Below are 17,117 nucleotides of genomic sequence, written 5' to 3' on the forward strand. Positions count from 1 at the left end.
ACATGTCAGCGATGATCTCTCAGTGTCAAAGGGAATCCGTCGCAGCAATGGAGAACTTTACAGAATCTGAGGAGGGTGTTTTCTAACTCCTGATCCCCACTCCATTCCAGTAGGTGGTGGTAATGCAGCTCTAAGCTGGTTTAGTCAACCGCAGACCCACAAGAAGAAGACAACGACAGAGAACTGCAATGCAGCTAATGTGGGTCGGATCGGATCGGATTGCATTGTTTTTTTCTTTCCGATATCCAATCCAGTAATTTAGGCCAGGATCGGACCGATAGCGATACTGAATATCGGATCGGTGCATCCCTAGTTTAAAGTTAAAAAAATAAATGTACAGCATGGTTCAAGTAAAGCTGAATGTAATTTATGAAGGTATGTTGTATGAAAAATGGTAAATTTACAGTGACAGATAAAATATTTATTACACAGTAAAATATCAAATGCAGAAGCTAAACTCAGATCTACAGTGTGAAGTTAAAGTGCTCTGTATAAGGCTACCTGTAGCACTTCATTGTGTAAAGTTATTTTTAATGTGTGAGTTTTGCACTGACTTTTGATACCATCCAGGTCCACAGACATCAACGTTTCAGCCTCGTCAGCGTCTGCAGCGCTTGTCACAGTGCTGTTTTGATTGGACGAGATGGTGGATGGGTAACTGTGAAGGAGAGGAGCCAAAGGTTAACTCGAGCAAAGGGCAGGAAAACATATGTTACCTGACAGGTGTGTCACTCACTCTCCATCAGTCCGACTATAGGCCTCCTCCTCCTCGCCATCCTCTTCCTCCTCCTGATCTTCTTCTATGGTGCTTGCATTGCTGGGGGCAGAGCCTCGCCTGCCCTCCTTCTTCCCCTCATTGGTCTTCTTCCTCCTGCTGTCAGTTGGTGGTTTGGAAAGAGGGTGATGGACATGGAGAGAAGAGTGGCGGTGGTCTGCAACAAGAAGACAGATCTTTTAGAAAGACATCAGAACACAATAACCTGCTCAAAGAACCTGAGAACCCACAGTCCTCAATAATCTCTAGATTTGTAGGTTCATTTCCAGGATCTGTTTTTCTTAAAGTCTCCTAGCCTCTTAACATCGCAGGCAAATCACACGAGGGTAGGTTAGGGTTAGGATGCATCTTAGCCACATGCTAAACAAGCCTAACTTTCGACACTAGAAGATGTTACCTTTCAGATCACTTCTCTTCATTCTTTAGTTCTTCTGTTGTAGTATTTTCCTTTGACTATGCCAAATTGATGGAAGTCGGTAAATAGTAGGGGAAGATGTGAACCTCCTACTCTAATATTAAATGGGTCACTATTGATCTGGTGGATTTAAGAGGCTAGAACACCACTAGAAATCTATGGGGCCTTCTGAATCCAAAAACAAGAAAAGAAGCTTAGTATGAAACCACCTGTGAACTGGCTGTTCAACCAAAACACTGTAGACACAGCACTGATGGACCTCTTTAACCATCTGATCTCTCCCTCCTCTTTGATGATGCCAAGCAGCCCACCTGAAATATGTCAGTGGATTTTGAAAAACATTCTCTTTAAACCGCAGGGTTAGGGGTTATCAATTTGAGGTTCGCCTAATGGACCAACTCTCCTTTCCAGCACTCTGGCATAGACCTTCCCAAGGAGGCTGAGGAGTGGGTTGGTGTACGCCCTGCCACGAAGGAGTTGTGTAACCACCTCAGTGACCCCCAGTGATGGGCGAGTCATTTGCCTTGTCCTCAGACTCTGCTTCCTCTACAGAAGATGTGTCAGTGGGATTGAAAAAGTCCTCTGCAGGCGTTCCCAGCACACCCTCACTATACACTTAGGTGTGCCAGGTCTGTCCAACATCTTCTCCCACCACCTGATCCAATTCACCACCAGGTGTTGACCAGCTGACAGCTTAATTCCTCTCCTCACTTGAGTGTCCGGAACACATGGCCACAGATCTGATGATACAATTACAAAAATCGATTGACCTATAATCATAGGTCGATCGATTTTTGTAATTGTATCATCAGATCTCAGTGCCATTGCCCATGTGAGCACTGAAGTCTCCTGAAGAATGACGTCACCGGATGGAGCACCCTTGAGCACCCCACCCAGCACCTCCAAGAAGGCTGGGGACTCTGAACTGTCACTCAGTGCATAAACAACACTCAGGACCCGTTCCGTGGCACAGGAAAGCAACCCACTTATCTACAGGTGAAAATCCAGATGTACAGACAGCAAGCCAAAGGGATACAAAGACACCCACCCGAGCCCGCTGCCTCTCACCAAGATCAACTGACTATATCTAGCTGATAGCTTTCAACCTCACGCACTGGCTCAGGCTCCTTCCCCACCGTAGAGGTGATGTTCCATGTCCCAATTGGCAGCCCTGATAGCTGGGGATTGGGATGTGAACTCAGATACCCAAAGTTCCTGAAATGGCTCAGTTCAATGTGAAGGAGTAGCAGCTGTACCCTGTACACTGATTGCCTATAGTCAGCAAGGGCAGCACGCTTGCCTTCAATGATGGGAGTCATCTTGGTCGATTTTGCTTGAAACCAGTTATGTGACTTCAAAATCTTCCTCCCAAAGGCAGCCCGAGGTGTGCGGTGCATGGTGTCCAATATATATATATATATGGACTTTAAGGTGGTGATTCTCATCTTCACACTCACAGACCACCCCAGTGCAGGCTAGAGGTCTTGCTTGATGAAGCTGACAAAACCAGATCATTCCCAAAAAGCAGAGACGAGATCCTGAGGCCACAGGAAGCATTTGCCACAGGATCTTCCAAGGGACAGGGTCGAATGCCTTGTCCAAGTCCACAAAAAACATATAGACTGGCTGGGCAAACTCCCACGCACCCTCAAATATACTTGAGATGAAAAAGAGCTGGACAACTGGTGTGAACTTTAGGAGTCCTCTTAAAACGTTTCCAATACCCAATAATATATGAGGATGGTGGATACCTCTAGGAAACATTGAGAATTCAGGGCTTTAAGAACCTCTCTATAGTCTCAATGAACCGAACTTCCTTAAAGGTGCTTAGAACCAATACACGAAGTCCTAAATCCTGTTTTTTAATCCTTTCAAAGACACTTAGACAACCTCCTCAAAAACCAGACGACCCTTCTGTGGTCTTCTGAACTCAGGAATATATTTTGCTGCCTTACAGTAGTACCTTCGATGTCTTGCTCATCATAGACTCTGTGTTTCTCTGGTGGGCTGCGAACTGCAGGGCGAAGGAGCTGCTGAAAGTCTTGAACATCAAAGGCCTTGTTTAGGTCTTCCTCTTCTTCATCAGCATAGCAGCGTGGAGGAGGAGTAGGAGACTGAAAACAGAAAATAAGAACTTTTTGCTCAGGAACACAAATCAGTGAATTAAAGGTTGTGATCATTTCAACATTTCTGCTACATTTTGACTGCAAATGATATTAAACTCCTTCTGATTTGATCCCTGAGTTTCCTGAACATCTGGAGAGGTGGAGTTTCTATTTTTATTTTAACTTCATAATTAACTAAAAAATATTTTGAACACATGACAGCGACAAACTAAAAACCGCTGTCTAACAACAAGAACATCACAGGAAGCTGCATCTGAAACACGCCTCCACAGAAGATGAAGTTTTCCGGTCAATCACAGCACAGAGAGCTCAGAGAGACTGCCCCAGTTGGACAAGCCCCCGAAGCATTAAACTCCCTCAGAAGTGATTAGTATCAGATCATTATTACTGATTGGTTATTGGTTTGTGTGGAGACTCACAGCAGACTGAATGGGGGCGTCGCCAGAACTCACTGAGCTCTGATGGTGGCTCATGGCTCCTGCAGGGGTCACAGGTCACAGAGTCGGCTTCAGTAGCAGGTCAGGCAGCAGAAACTGAGGAGGCCGAGCGCTAGAGGTCAAAAGTCAGGTTATTTCATGCTATTCAGAAAATGTAAACTCTGAGACTCTGGACTCTGAGGTACAAATCAAACTAACGATGAAACTTCAGAGATGATTTTTGAGCAATGTAAACAATTTAAAAGGGCTGAAAATCCATTTTTCCTCCAGTCTTTATCCATCATTTGACTTCAGTGCGAGTCTGTCCGCCTTCTCCTGAGTGTAACAGAACCAGGCGGCACTCAGCCTGTGGTGCTGAAACAACCAAAAATAAACTTAAACTAAAAATCAGCACTGCAGTCTCTGCAGAAATCATGAACCTTGTTGTAAGCAGCTTCATGGAGGAACTAGTCTGTGTTCCAGTTTTTCCATCAACTGCCTAAAGGAGTGTGCAGCTAGCTACCATCCCAGCTCTGTTCAAGAGGGATGCTGGTGTTTCCTGTTTCCCGTGCTGAGCACGAGCTGCTCATCAGAAAACAAGGTTTGTGGACAGTTTTAAGTAAACTGCTCAAGATTTCTGCACAGAGACATCACTGCTGAGCTTTTTCTAAGGAATCTTTGTGCACTTTTCATGCCACAAGCTGAGCACCACTTAGTTCCATTATATTCAAGGGAAGGAAGACATCTCTGCAGCCGATATCACCAGACCCAGAAACCCCACAGCAACACCATCCACATGGATAATAAGCACTGCGGGGACGTTTGAATTTAGGCTTAAAACTCTGGAGATCAATAAAAATGTTATTTTCAAAGATGTTTTACATCAAAAATAGGTTTGCATTAAAAATCTGCATCAGATCAAAATAGAATTTAGCAATGGAGTTTAGTCTCAGTTTAACCATGTGATTAAAAACAAATCAGCCTTCAACCTTTAATCTTCTTTCAAAGTGAAATGTGTACAAAGGGTTCAGATTTTTAAAATAAATCTCACAAAAATGTCTCACAGACAGTTCAAAGGTCAAGGGTCACACTGTCAGCTTTAATGAAGTGGCTGAGGAGGAGATCCAGAGGAGAGTGAGTCAGCAGATCAGAGAGCGAGACGTGACTCAGCATCTGGACTGCAGCAGCTGGACTGCAGGCATGCCGAGAGCTTCGGTTGAACTGAACACAAAGATGCTGTAAACTCACATCCAGTGCCATTGAGCTGGAAACCATCGTGGATCAGGTGAACTTCAGGTGATGATTCTGCACTTACCTGACTAACTTTACAGTTATTCATTTAGTCAGGTTTAGATTCATTCATTAGCTTTCATACTTGGAGAGAACTGCAGGAGTAGCTCTTGGCAGCATTGTGGCACTGTGGTCAGCAGGAATGTAACTGTAAAATGGTCCCGGGTTCGAATCCAGGTAGGTGCTTTGGTTTGGAGCGTGCTCAGATGTTCTCGTGGAGGTCCAGTTCCTCTGAACATCCATACTCACATTGGGTTAATGCTGTATTTGTTCTAATCACCCTCTCCTGGACTTGACTGGGACTCTCTCCATTAGGGGGCAGCATTGGGTGTTTTCAGGTTTGTGCTGCTGTTTATCCCTTTATTTACCACAGGCCTATTGGTGGGCCCACAAACTTCAAAAGCACTGCCATTTGTGGCCTTCTGGTAACAATTACTGTAATAACCCTATGCTGGGTGTGAAGCACAATTTCTCAGCTTTCAGAAAATGTTTAAATTCTTCCAATAGGACGAACAGTCGTGTAATTACACTAAATCAAAGTACACTTGATCAGACGTCTCAGCGGTGATATACTCGGCGTTAACCAGCTGTTCACAGCAAGTAAGGGCAGGTCACAGGTGCGTCGGCAGCGATTGCCCGCTGTTAAAGGGTTAACTTTTCAAATCTCATTTTAGCTCCACCCACCATTTTCTGACTCCTTTGGTTAAATAAAGCTCACACTGACTCACTACTCCATCTTGTGGTACAAACTGGTATTACGTGAGAGCGCAGCCGGCTTCAGGCAAACTTCAGTTGATATCTCATAACACGCATAACACAGAAACAACATGAAGTCTCACTGGTTGTTTCTTCAGATTCTGCTGATGCTTTCATTCATTTTGGGAGGTTTTAAAACATTTTTAATCACTCAGATTTACAAAAAATCTACTGAAACTTCAACTTTTCACAGGGTTTACAGGGTTGACCCACTGATGTGGTGAGGAGAACACACAGTTTTATAAAATATATTTGTCTTTTTTTTAACATCACAGGCTTTGATTGTAATCTTCCACCTCTGTGCGGTTTAACAGTGAAGCATGGCTGACAGATTTACTGCTGCAGGTATTTAAAGTCCAAAGTGACCATGAAGACAGCTCAAAGCCGAAGATGAGTTGGGTTAATTAATGACACGAGAACGTTTCAGGATCTCTGCTCAGGTATGAGAAACAGGAAAAGGACAACACCTCCTAATTACATTTTTGATTTAAACACTGTGCAGTTTGTCTCATCTTTATCTGAGGTTCATGTCTTATAAATAAATCTGTTCTAAATCTCTGCAGTTCAAAAAGTGTCTTTTCATTCATCTCAAACTGTGTTGCATTTATTTGAGTTTGTGGTTTAAATCTTCTGAAAACTCAGGTCAGTGATTTTAAAGAGGAACAAACAGCCGAATCTTTGATTTTACAGACAAATATCAGCAGGTCTGCAGAGTTTAAACTGATCTGGGTTCAGTGTCACTGCCACTGTGTGTGTGTGTGTGTGTGTGTGTGTGTGTGTGTGTGTGTGTGTGTGTGTGTGTGTGTGTGTGTGTGTGTGTGTGTGTGTGTGTGTGTGTGAACAGGAAGAGAGTTGGAGCCTACCTCAGTGTCCCCGCAGTTCTGAAAGAGAGAAATTATAATGCAAAGACTGAAACCAACAGGAAGAGAATAGAGGTGGGGGGCAAAAGGGAGGAGAGAGGGGGCATGGGGGAGGTGGAGGGGTGGGAAAGGAGGTGGGGGAGGAGAAGAAAGAGAGGTTGAAAGGAGGAGAGAGGAGGCAGAGCGAGGGAGCAGAGAGGAGACGGACACGCTGCGAATGAGGAGCTCCAAACTCTCCACAGAAACCTGATCAGCTGAAGGTCACCATGGAAACCACACTGTCACTCAAGGCTAGTCCCGCCTCCTGGCTAGGCACACACACACACACACACACACACACACACACAGCTGCAGACAGACGGTCCGTTTGCTCTGATGGTGTCTCTGATGACATCACACAGACAGGTAACTCCCACCTGATTCTGTCCAACCAGCTGCAGCCTGACACACGCAGCAGGTGATGGAGAGTTTCTATTGGTCATTCTGATCACCTGCAGACAGCAGCCTGAAACTGTCTGACTGAATTCTGATGTTTGATTATCAGAAAAGGATCAAAAGGATCTGATCTGCAGAGACAGTGCTGTCATTCAGAGTCCAACCTGATGTTGGCGCTGTGGCGCCTCACTGCTGTAAACTGTATATAAAAGATGGACATAACCACTGTGATGTCAGCTGTGCCCGGCCTGCAATTGGTGTCACCACTCCAGCTGCTCGGGGGTGGAGCAGGGTGGATGAAGATGGACCCGATGGTGATGAGGAGCTGGTTTCTGTCTCCGCTCAGTGTCCTGTTGTGCTCTGTGGATCTGTGCTGTGTCCCACAGGGCTCTGAATTAAAGAGTTACGCTGCCATGGTGGCGGTGGTCGTGGTTATTAATGCAATCGTGATAAAAGTGTGTTTAAAAGCTCCTAAAAATGACTTTTCTAACCTTTAACCTGAAAGCAACTGTTTCTGTAATTGGGGGATTTCTGACCATCTGTGTTTCAGGCCATTAGGGTCACAGGTGGAGGATGGGTGGGAGGTGCTGGTGGAACCACCATCATAGCTGCGCTGCAGGATCACCCACGCCTGTGGCGTCGTGGATCCCAGCAGCTCAGAAATTAGGCTCTCTCCAGCCTAACCCATGATTTGCCCGTTAACCATTTTCTCCTAAATTTACAACTCTTAGAAGTTTTTCTCTGAACGTCACACACCATCAGCCCCGCACCTTAACCTTTTTTTCCCGTAACCTTCACTGGCAGAAAAACGCAGCTGAGCGCTCACCTGTAGCCGAATCCTGCGTTCTCTTTTTGTTTCCCAGAAAGATTCACTGTTTGCGAAATGCTGCCCTCTAGTGTGACCAATAATAGCTTAAAATAAAGTCATTATTATTATTATAAAGTGCAAGATTGAGCTAAATAAAGTCTGACCTCTGACCACTGTGTGTGTGTTTGTTCGTACCTGTGCGGTGTCGTTGTCGTCCGGCAGAAACAGAACCACACCGTCTGCAGCTGCTTTTATAACCCCACAGCTCTGTGTGTGTGTGTGTGTGTGTGTGTGTGTGTGTGTGTGTGTGTGTGTGTGTGTGTGTGTGTGTGTGTGTGTGTGTGTGTGTGTGTGTGTGTGTTTAATTAACGTGTTAGCACAACAACAATTATGTTCATTCCCACAGCTTCATCTCAGCATGTGTGTGTGCACACGTTTGTTTACAGGTAAATGATGGATGGAGCTAATGTGTGAAGGTGTGAGGGCACCTATGGGAACGTACAGGTGTGTGTTAACGTTCATATAACCAGCTTCTCGTTCTCGTTTCCTTCCCCATCTCCTAAACTCACCAAAGAAAGAAAACAACGAGCTGCTCCTCGGACATCCAAAGAAAACCCCAAAAATCTTCTCCAGCAGGAAATAAAAGTTCATACACCTCAACAAATCCAAGAAAAGAAAAACTGTGGCATTTACAACAGAAAGATCATGTGACTGCTCGTTTATCCCACGCTGGATCATCCGTCTGCGTCTCTGCTGTAAATATTTGTTCAGAGATGTCCAATGAGGAACATCATCTGATGGTGATCAAACCTAACAAATTTCATCTGATCCAGATCCAGATTTTAACCATCAAAGCCAACTTCGATGGTCTCCCAGAGAGAGGAACGATATGATCAGTGATGACATAACTTTGGGACGCATTCATCTATAACATCTTGATTCTAATGATCACAGAAACAGGAAGGGCATCCATCGATCAGCTGAGTCACGGCTCCTGCTGACAAACAAAGAAACTCGAGTTCATTTGTCTCATTTCCTGATAATGACATCATTGCAGTGACTTGCTCGGTGTGTCCCGCTGTCGTTCCCCAGACCTGCAGCCACGGTGGGCCATCAGCAGTGGTCGAGGACGCGATGTTTTATTCTGAAATTAAAGTTTTGGAAAAGCATCAGACAGTAGAAAGGTCGGCTCCTCGGCTTACAGTTTTTATTTGTCAACACTCTCTCTGTAGTGTGACTTAGACTGCTGCTGAACAGGAGCACAGTCAGTCTAAACCAAAGGTCAAAGGGTCACATTCATGTTTCTGGTGCTGGTCAACCATGAGGAGATCTTCATCCTGAGAAGCATCAAATCTACACCTTCTGCTCTTACAGAGATCACTTAGACTCCACTGTGTGTGTGTGTGTGTGTGTGTGTGTGTGTGTGTGTGTGTGTGTGTGTGTGTGTGTGTGTGTGTGTGAGTTAATCTGCTGTTTGTGCAGCAGCTGATTCTTGTTTACTGTCATCATCGGGCTTTTATTCTGACATGTTCTGTAAACAGAAACAGGAAGTTCATCTGCGTCATGCTCTGTGGGAACCTGTGCGCAAACACACGCGCACACACACACACACACACACACACACACACCTGCAGCTGTCCAAAGAAAAATACATAACAACCTTTACAGCTTCATAAATATTTATAGCTCCTGCTGACAGGTGAGCTGGCAGGTGAGGTGCAGATTCAATAACTGCAGGGGAGGTTTGGAAAGCACAGACACACACTGACACAAAGTCTCAGTCTGGGACCAGAACACAGATTTTGGGGGGGGGGGGGGGGGGGGGGGCTCAGGTTTCGTTTCATCCTAAGAATGGGCCGAACACACCACAGAGGAAGAGGAGGAGGAGGTGTAGTCCTAATGGTCCTGTGGTCTCCTCAGTCTGAGTCACTGTGCGGCTGCTGCTTCCTCCTCCTCCTTCCTCTCCTGGTTCCTCCTCTTCTTCACCTCCTTCAGTCCCTCCTGGATCCTGTCCACAGCCTCCTGGTCTCCGGCCTGCCGAGCCAGACCCAGGGCCTCCTGATAGAACCGGACGGACTCATCCGGTCGGCCTATGGGACAGAACCGGACCGTGTGAGACCAAAAGAGGTCAGACTGATGCCTTGACCTTTGACCCCCGCTCACCTGTGTGCAGCAGGATGCCTGCCATGTTTCCCAGCAACACGTGCAGATCCGGATGTCCGACTGAGCGGCTCAGGTCCACCGCCTGCTGCACCAGTGCCAAGGCATCATCGTGGTGGCCCTGCAGATCCAAGATGGTGGCCAGGTCGCTCATAAGCACAAGAGTCTGACAGAGACATGAAGAAGATTTTATAGTGCTCAACATCAGCAGGCGAGTCCAGCTGCAGGTGAGTCTACCTTTGATTGTGTCTACCTGTAGGTGAGTACCTGTGGGTGTGTCTCTCCCTGCTCCTGGCGGCAGATGTTCAGGGCATCCTGGTAATCCTGCCCAGCCTGTTTCAGGTGCAGTGTTGATGCGCGGTATCGAGCCCGTGAGTCCAAACACAGACCGAGCAGGAGGCGGGTCTCCTTCCTGAGAGCTTCCTGCTCCTCTGAGGATGACACAGTTTTGAGGTAAGTCACCTGTATTCCTGCGTCAAATTTAAACATAAATTTGAACTCAACAACAGGTGACAGCAGAATGCCTTCCGGTTGAGGCAGAGTGATTACACAAAGACACACAAGGTGAAATATAAAAAAAATCTTAAAGAAGATCTGTTCTGCTGCTTCCTTCTTTATCACCTTGGTGCAGCCCGACTTCATTCTCTGTATGAACCGAGCTGTTTAGCTCCTCCCCCTTTATTATAGCTTCTTTCTGATTGGCCAGCCCTTACAAACAGATAATCTGAACAGCAGATGGGTGGGGCTTTGATGTCCGATATGATCATATTGGGTATTCCTTTCTGTGACATCATATAGATCCATGAGTGTAAAAAACTGTAATAAACTAAAAAATGTGACAGCAGGAAAAAGCATGGCACCTCAGCCTGAAACAAAAGTGATTAAAACAGGCAGCTCTTTAAATATGATCACAAATGCTCTGAACATCATCAGAGCGTATACGTGCAATGAAGGAGTCCACTGTGCCTCACAAAAACACTACCTATGCAGCACGCTTGTGTAATAAACATGACAGACACGATGACACAGACAATAAACATTTATTCCAGCAACAGCAATTAATACGGAGTTACAACAGTGCACCTGGGAGGTGAGAAGGTCACGAATAACTGTTCCTAAGATCTCATGAAGTGGGACGCGGCAGAAGGTGGAACCCTAAGATTAGGTGAAGCAGTGCAGCGTGGAAAGGAATCACTCAGAAATACAACACATGATAATTTGGTTTGTGATGCTGTAATCGGCTGACCTGCTGCTTTTTAGCAGATAAAAGCAGATGCTTCACAAGCTGTAGAACTGATTTCCAAACCCAGACACTATGAAGCTGGTATAAAGGTGGAATTCTGAGAGATATAATCAGCATCACCAACCTAAATATAACCCGATATCTGCCATCCTTTACGTAACTTGACACTGACCATGAACACCACTGCTGCTCTGCACCTGCCCAACAGGAAGTGCATCACCGTAAACCTAACCAGTCCAACCTGCACTAGTGTACCAAAGTGCTTAGCAGGCCTGCGGTATTTTCCCGCAAATAACACAAAATTAAAAATGTTTTGCAAAACATTTCACACAAACATAATTAAGCACAAATCATCTAAACTAATTTCCTCTTCCTCCCTCTCTGAGTGTCGCACAGTAACGTTTTTTTTTTCAGCAGCAGATGAACCTTTATCTCGCTAACACTGGGAAACAAACTGCACACCAACAGTTTGTGTGTTTGCTAATAGTTGTTGAGCTGTTTGAAAAGTTACATTTGAAATTGCCTTTCACTTCAAAAATGTTACTCCATTTGTGCTTTTATGGGCTTCTTCACTGTGTATATGCTGCACCGGAGTGAAGCAGGAAGATAAAACAGAGCATCATCTGCATAAAGACTGATCCTGAAGCTTGTGAAAGAACTGAGTAGAAAATAAAATGTTTCATGAAAATAAAAAAGGGTCTACAGCAGACCCTTGTGTGACACCAGAGTTACTGGAAGGAGAAGGTAAAATGTAGAGAAGTATATAACTGTTTACCTTCAACAGGGCAGCTATCTTGGAGTTTTGGAGATGGGAATTTCTCAAGATGTCAAGTTACGTTTAATTTGCTGAACAGCTGTTGGTTACAGTCATAACACTGAGGAAGAACGTACCAAAGACTTCTGAGAACAGGTGTGATGGTGTGTGAGAGGCAGCAGCAGGGGTTCATGTGCAGACCAAACCAGGTGAAAGTGGCTCAAAGAAACCAAAGTGACCCACTCTACTCCGCCTCCCTGTGCAACTCACCTGTGGGCTCCTCTCCTAGAAGCTCTTTGTGCTTCTCCAGTTTGGCCTCCAGAGACTCCATACAGAACCTGAAACCGTGCTCTGCAAGCTCCGCCCTCAAATAAGCAAACAGACAAAAGGTCTGTGACCTGTGACCTCAGCTTCCTGTCAGCTGACCAGCTGAATCTGCCTCTTACTTGTTCTGTTCGGCGTAGATGGTGGCCAGCTTCAGCGACATCTCAATGACGGCGTTGTCGTCCTGGAAACAAACGGGAAGTCAGGTGGGTTCACCTGATGAATTCCAGGTGGCGTTAACAAGCACTGACCTGTGGAGTTCCTCCTGCCAGCATGAAGCTCATTGCTGCTTTGAAGAGTTTCTCAGCCTGCAAGGAAGAAGAGCACAGAGGACGCTGTCACAGCAGAGATCAGCCAATAGCAAATGGACACTTCAGCTCCAACAATGTAAGAAAAATATTTCAGTTTAATGAGGTTGCACTCGTCACAGAGACCAAACATCAAGAACAGGAGACTCCATTCACAGAAACTGGATTTTCTGCGGTGTGTGTTTGAACACTTTAATCTGGATTCAAAGGAACCCGTTAAAGCAATAAAAGTCACATGGACCCACTGAGGCATCCCCCATGTTTTCTTCAGGTAAACATCCTGTTTTTGTGAATGGAAATGTGAAAGCAATGAGTTCACTTCCTGTCTGATGGCGAGTGAAGCAGTGAAACGTTCCAAATACACACAGCTGCTTTTGGGTGTACCCTACTGTCACCTGCTGCAGGTAACGCACTGACTGTGGACCCCGTTCAAAGTAACTGAAGCATCCCCAGCTGAGAGGAAGCACCTCCTCATTCAAATAAACGAAAACATGAAACTGTTTTACTACCATTAAAATTCCACATCTGCAGTTCTCTTTGGGCTCAGCCACGGGTCCAGAGGTCAGGTTTGCTGGGCCACATCCAGCTCAGACAGCATTTCCAGCACCATGACTGAGCCATCAGTGGCCTGGATCAGGTCCACACATCTACCATCTGCCTAAGGTTCTATAGCACGAGCGATAAAACTGATCTGCTTTAATAAAATCATCTGCTTTAACCTGTGGATCATCACTGAGTCCACCTCACAGAGAATTCTGGTATATCCCATATATCATGTAAAACGGGCCAGATTAGCTGCTTGGGTCCTCATGGCTTCACCTCCAACATGTGATACAATAAACCCCCGAAGCAAACGAATAAAAAACCCTCAAATAACGTTTATCACAAATGCACCTGTAATAAAAAGATTTATTTTATGTTGATTTAAATATTCAGATTTATTTACTGAGAAGTTCATTATCTTTGAATGAATTATTACTATGATAATAACGTTTATTATTACTGATCATCAGTGTTTGTGTGCACGCTGATCACAGATCAGTCCCAGCCTCCACCAGCAGATGTCACTGTTTTCTCTGCTTGACAGAGAAGAGCTGTGATTGGGCAATACTCACGCCGTCCAGCTGACCCTGAACATAGGCCAGGTTCGCCATCTGAGGAGACAGGTGAGCGATAAACAATTAAACAGCTGTTTGTGCATTTGTGTTAGGGTCATACAGGTGAGAGGTCAAAGGTTACCAGGCTGTACGTGTAGATGATGGCCTGGTTGTTGTGCGTCTGATGAGCGAGAACAACGGCCTGATGGAGGAACCCTGAGGCGGCCTGCAGCTGCCCCCGATGCACGCTGAGCTGAGATACACGCGCACACACACACACACACACACACACACACACACACACACACACACACAGACACGCACACACACACACACACAATACAGCTGTCAGTAATGCTGCTTGTAACACTCACATACACACAGTGGCACTGTTGTCTGTGTTTCTGGCTCAGTTTGGGGTTCTGGTACCTTGGCTTTCTTCAGCAGCAGGATCATCTCATCCTCCTTCCTCTGAGCTTCATCACGTTTGTCTTCCTCACTGCTGCTGAACAGGGAGAAGGCTGCGCACACGCGCGCACGCGCACACACACACACACACACACACAGATAGAAAGATGTGGCCATGTTAAATCAGCAGATTTCTGACTGGAGTGGAGTCCAGTTACTCAGCCGCTGTTCCTGACCCTGATGCTTTAGTGTGACCAAACATACCAACCGCTGCCCACAGCATGCCGCCTCCTCCTCGGCTCCTCCTCCAGTCGGATTCCTGTTTGCTCACGTTTACCCAGCATGCCGAGCACCTTCTCTCCACAGAAAGTGAGGTCACAGCATTGTTCTGATGGTTGATGGCTTTAAAGATCAAACTGCAGAAATAGAAGAAGAGTGTAAAAGCCTCAGCGCTTACTCGTTTATTTCAAATACATTCAAACATGACTGACAGTTGCCATGGTTATCTTACATTACCATGGCGACAGTCCAGTTGACCTGCGTTTGTGATATGGAAACACACGGTCACACCTGCCCAGGTACAGGCCTGAGCTCTGACCCTGTGGGTCACCTTCCTCTGCTGCAGCATCCAGTCGATACCTGTACTTCCGTTACCTGCTGGAGACTTCCTGTACTTCCTGCCTGTGAGTGTGTGTGTGTGTGTGTGTGAGTGTGTGTGTGTGTGACATGTCCACGTTTATTTCACTGAGTTTCAATAATTACAGCAGAATCGTTCAGACACGGTGAAGCTGCACTGAGTCTGCGCGAGAATAAAGGTGCAGATGTAGACTCCAGCTGTTCTCACAGCTGCTGCACGTGGAGCTAAAGCCTGTGTGGAATGAATCTGATGGGTTTACTGTTGCCGGGGATTCGAACCAGCAGCTCGCAGGTTCAGTTGTAGTGCAGAGGAGCAGCTGTTAAAACGGCAGGTTTTTTGAATGGACTCTGGTGTTAGGACGCGTAAACTCTGACCGGACCCTGGTGCGCAGGTTCCGGTGAGTCTGAGAAGGACTCACCTGTGCGCAGCTCTGGTGTGTCGCAGGTTCCCCCCCGAACACCTGAACCTGCTGAGAGCCTGACCGAGGACAGCACGGAGCATGCCGGACACCGCCATCTTTACTGTTTACATAACGAGCGGAAGACGCGACGCCGGACACGCGCCTTCAAAATGAAAGTGGCGGGGAAAAAAGTTTGGAAGAATTTATGTATCAGCAAATATCTCTGCAATATTAATATTATAGAGGTATATTTCCATATAAATACCTCATTTATCTGGAAATATTATTGATATGTTATTAAAAAATACAAAGAAAATCAAACAGGCAAGAGATTATTATTCCAAACGTCACATTTATTTTGAAATGTTGCTGTATTTCTAAAACAAACATCATGTCTCTAATAATATTCATTTCATTTACACTCACTGACCACTACATCAGGTACACCTGTTCAACTGCTCCTAACACAAATATCTGATGAGCCAATCACAGGGCAGCAGCTCAGCACCTGCAGGCACAGTGAAGATAACCTGCTGAAGGTCAAACTGAGCATCAGAACGATGAAGAGGCTTTGAATGTGGCGGGCTGTTGTTTCAGAGGGTGCTGATCTGCTGGGATTTTCCCACACAGCCATCACCAGTTTATAGAGAAGGTCTGAAACAGAGACGAGATCCAGTGAGCAGCAGTCGGCACACTTTGGGCCCCTCAGTCCGGACTGAGCATCGTTTAAACCCCGCAGCCTACCTGAGTGTTCCTGCTGACCATGTCCAGGCCTTTGTGACCTCAGTGCACATCCTCTGATGGCAGACCTCCATCATCTTAGACTGGTTTCTTGAACATCACAGTGAGTTCGCTGTAGTAAGACGGCCTCCGTAACCACAGATCTCAGTCCAGCCAGCACCTTTGGGATGTGAGTCTCATCGTGCAGCCAACAGCAGCTGTGTGATGCTCTCATGGCAACATGGACCAAAATTTGCAGCAGCTTGTTGAATCTGAGCTGCGAAGAATGAAGGCAGCTCTGAAGGTAACAGGGGCCCCAACTGGGTACTAGCAATGTGTACCTAATAAAGTGGCCACTGAGTTTACAAAGTGATTTGACAGAAAAGTAAAATAGTAAATTTAAAGGAAAAGCTGGATACTACAGTGAGAAGCAGAAGCAGAGAAACACGACCTCACATTAAAGCAGGTTTATAAAAATGTGTTTGCAGAGGTGATCTGTGAACCTGATGGTCCTGAAGGCAAACACGGATACCTTCACCTGGAGCCTGAGCAGCCAGCCAGGAAGCACCTGAGGGGCCAGTATGGGGTCAGCATGTCTGCCCTGGAGCCAGACCACAGCAAGCTTTAAAGATGAGTGAGTTTCATTTACACTGGAGACACCGCAGAGGGTCCACATCTGTGCGCGTGGTTCAAAGGTCAGGGCTGGTCCCGACTGAACTCCCACGTTTCGAGACATCAGGCCTCAGTCACACGGGCCCAGAGACCTGTCAGTGACCCCCCCAAACTACCGGTCCCCAGGGGCAATCCTCTGTCCCCCAGCTGGTTGGTGAGTGGTTGTTATTGGGTAAAATTAGTTCCAAACACTTGTCTGCAAACACTCAGCAACTGCTCCCTAAGCAGCAGTGAAACCATTTCCCTTCAAAGCAAAAGCCACGAAAGTGACCGAGGTGACGGGGGTGTGACTGAGACCTAAGCTGATCAAAGTGTTTGTGCTTCACTATAGTTAGCATTAGTAATGCAGACTTTAAGATGAACTTTTTCTTCAGGTCAGTGATGGATGGAGCGAATTTTACTTTGGTCACAGAAATACTAAATGAGAAGTTCCACTGGATCATCTCTGGATCAGGAACACATTTTATATTTTTTTTAGATTATATGTTTCTTAAAATGAAGGTTCTCATTTCT

The 17,117-nt window shown here is 45.9% G+C and overlaps 2 protein-coding genes across 5 annotated transcripts in view; both read right to left on the bottom strand.

Moving 5' to 3' along the window:
- The window catches only part of slc4a2a (solute carrier family 4 member 2a), a 29,977-nt gene extending 23,270 nt beyond the window's left edge, over nt 1-6,707 (bottom strand). The window contains exons 1-5 of one of the 3 annotated variants that reach the window (XM_030751030.1): nt 6,642-6,707; nt 3,736-3,849; nt 3,154-3,304; nt 737-932; nt 555-658 (exon numbers count right to left, since the gene is read on the bottom strand). In XM_030751030.1, coding sequence (XP_030606890.1) covers nt 555-658; nt 737-932; nt 3,154-3,304; nt 3,736-3,789 — 505 coding nt within the window. In that variant the 5' untranslated portion in view covers nt 3,790-3,849; nt 6,642-6,707. Of the gene's footprint in view, nt 1-554; nt 659-736; nt 933-3,153; nt 3,305-3,735; nt 3,866-6,641 lie in introns of those variants that run through there. The other 2 variants (XM_030751031.1, XM_030751032.1) reach the window with 2 other exon arrangements.
- A 2,999-nt stretch (nt 6,708-9,706) lies between these two features.
- Nucleotides 9,707-15,365, bottom strand: ttc19 (tetratricopeptide repeat domain 19). 2 transcript variants are annotated; one of them, XM_030751066.1, is made up of 11 exons: nt 15,231-15,365; nt 14,444-14,591; nt 14,197-14,288; nt 13,910-14,020; nt 13,786-13,824; nt 12,614-12,670; nt 12,485-12,546; nt 12,309-12,403; nt 10,309-10,472; nt 10,045-10,207; nt 9,707-9,971 (listed from the first exon to the last, which is right to left on the bottom strand). In XM_030751066.1, exons 2-11 carry the CDS (start codon nt 14,517-14,519, stop codon nt 9,808-9,810), a joined length of 1,023 nt encoding a protein of 340 aa, XP_030606926.1. In that variant the 5' UTR covers nt 14,520-14,591; nt 15,231-15,365; the 3' UTR covers nt 9,707-9,807. The 2 variants fall into 2 exon arrangements, with proteins under 2 accessions (XP_030606926.1, XP_030606925.1); XM_030751065.1 differs by having other exon boundaries at nt 14,440-14,591.
- Between the last annotated feature and the right edge of the window lie 1,752 nt (nt 15,366-17,117).

Source organism: Archocentrus centrarchus, chromosome 17 (assembly GCF_007364275.1).
Source record: "Archocentrus centrarchus isolate MPI-CPG fArcCen1 chromosome 17, fArcCen1, whole genome shotgun sequence".
In the NCBI taxonomy this organism is placed as follows: Eukaryota; Metazoa; Chordata; class Actinopteri; order Cichliformes; family Cichlidae; genus Archocentrus; species Archocentrus centrarchus.

Bases quoted from the DNA above. Each gene is read 5' to 3' on its own strand.
- ttc19 (XM_030751065.1), bottom strand. From the start codon at position 15,328: ATGGCGGTGTCCGGCATGCTCCGTGCTGTCCTCGGTCAGGCTCTCAGC. The intron at 14,021-14,196 runs GTACCAGAACCC...CGTGTATCTCAG, and splicing joins TGCTGCTGAAGAAAGCCAAG to CTCAGCGTGCATCGGGGGCA. The intron at 12,671-13,785 runs GTGAGTATTGCC...TCTTCCTTGCAG, and splicing joins TTCAGGGTCAGCTGGACGGC to GCTGAGAAACTCTTCAAAGC.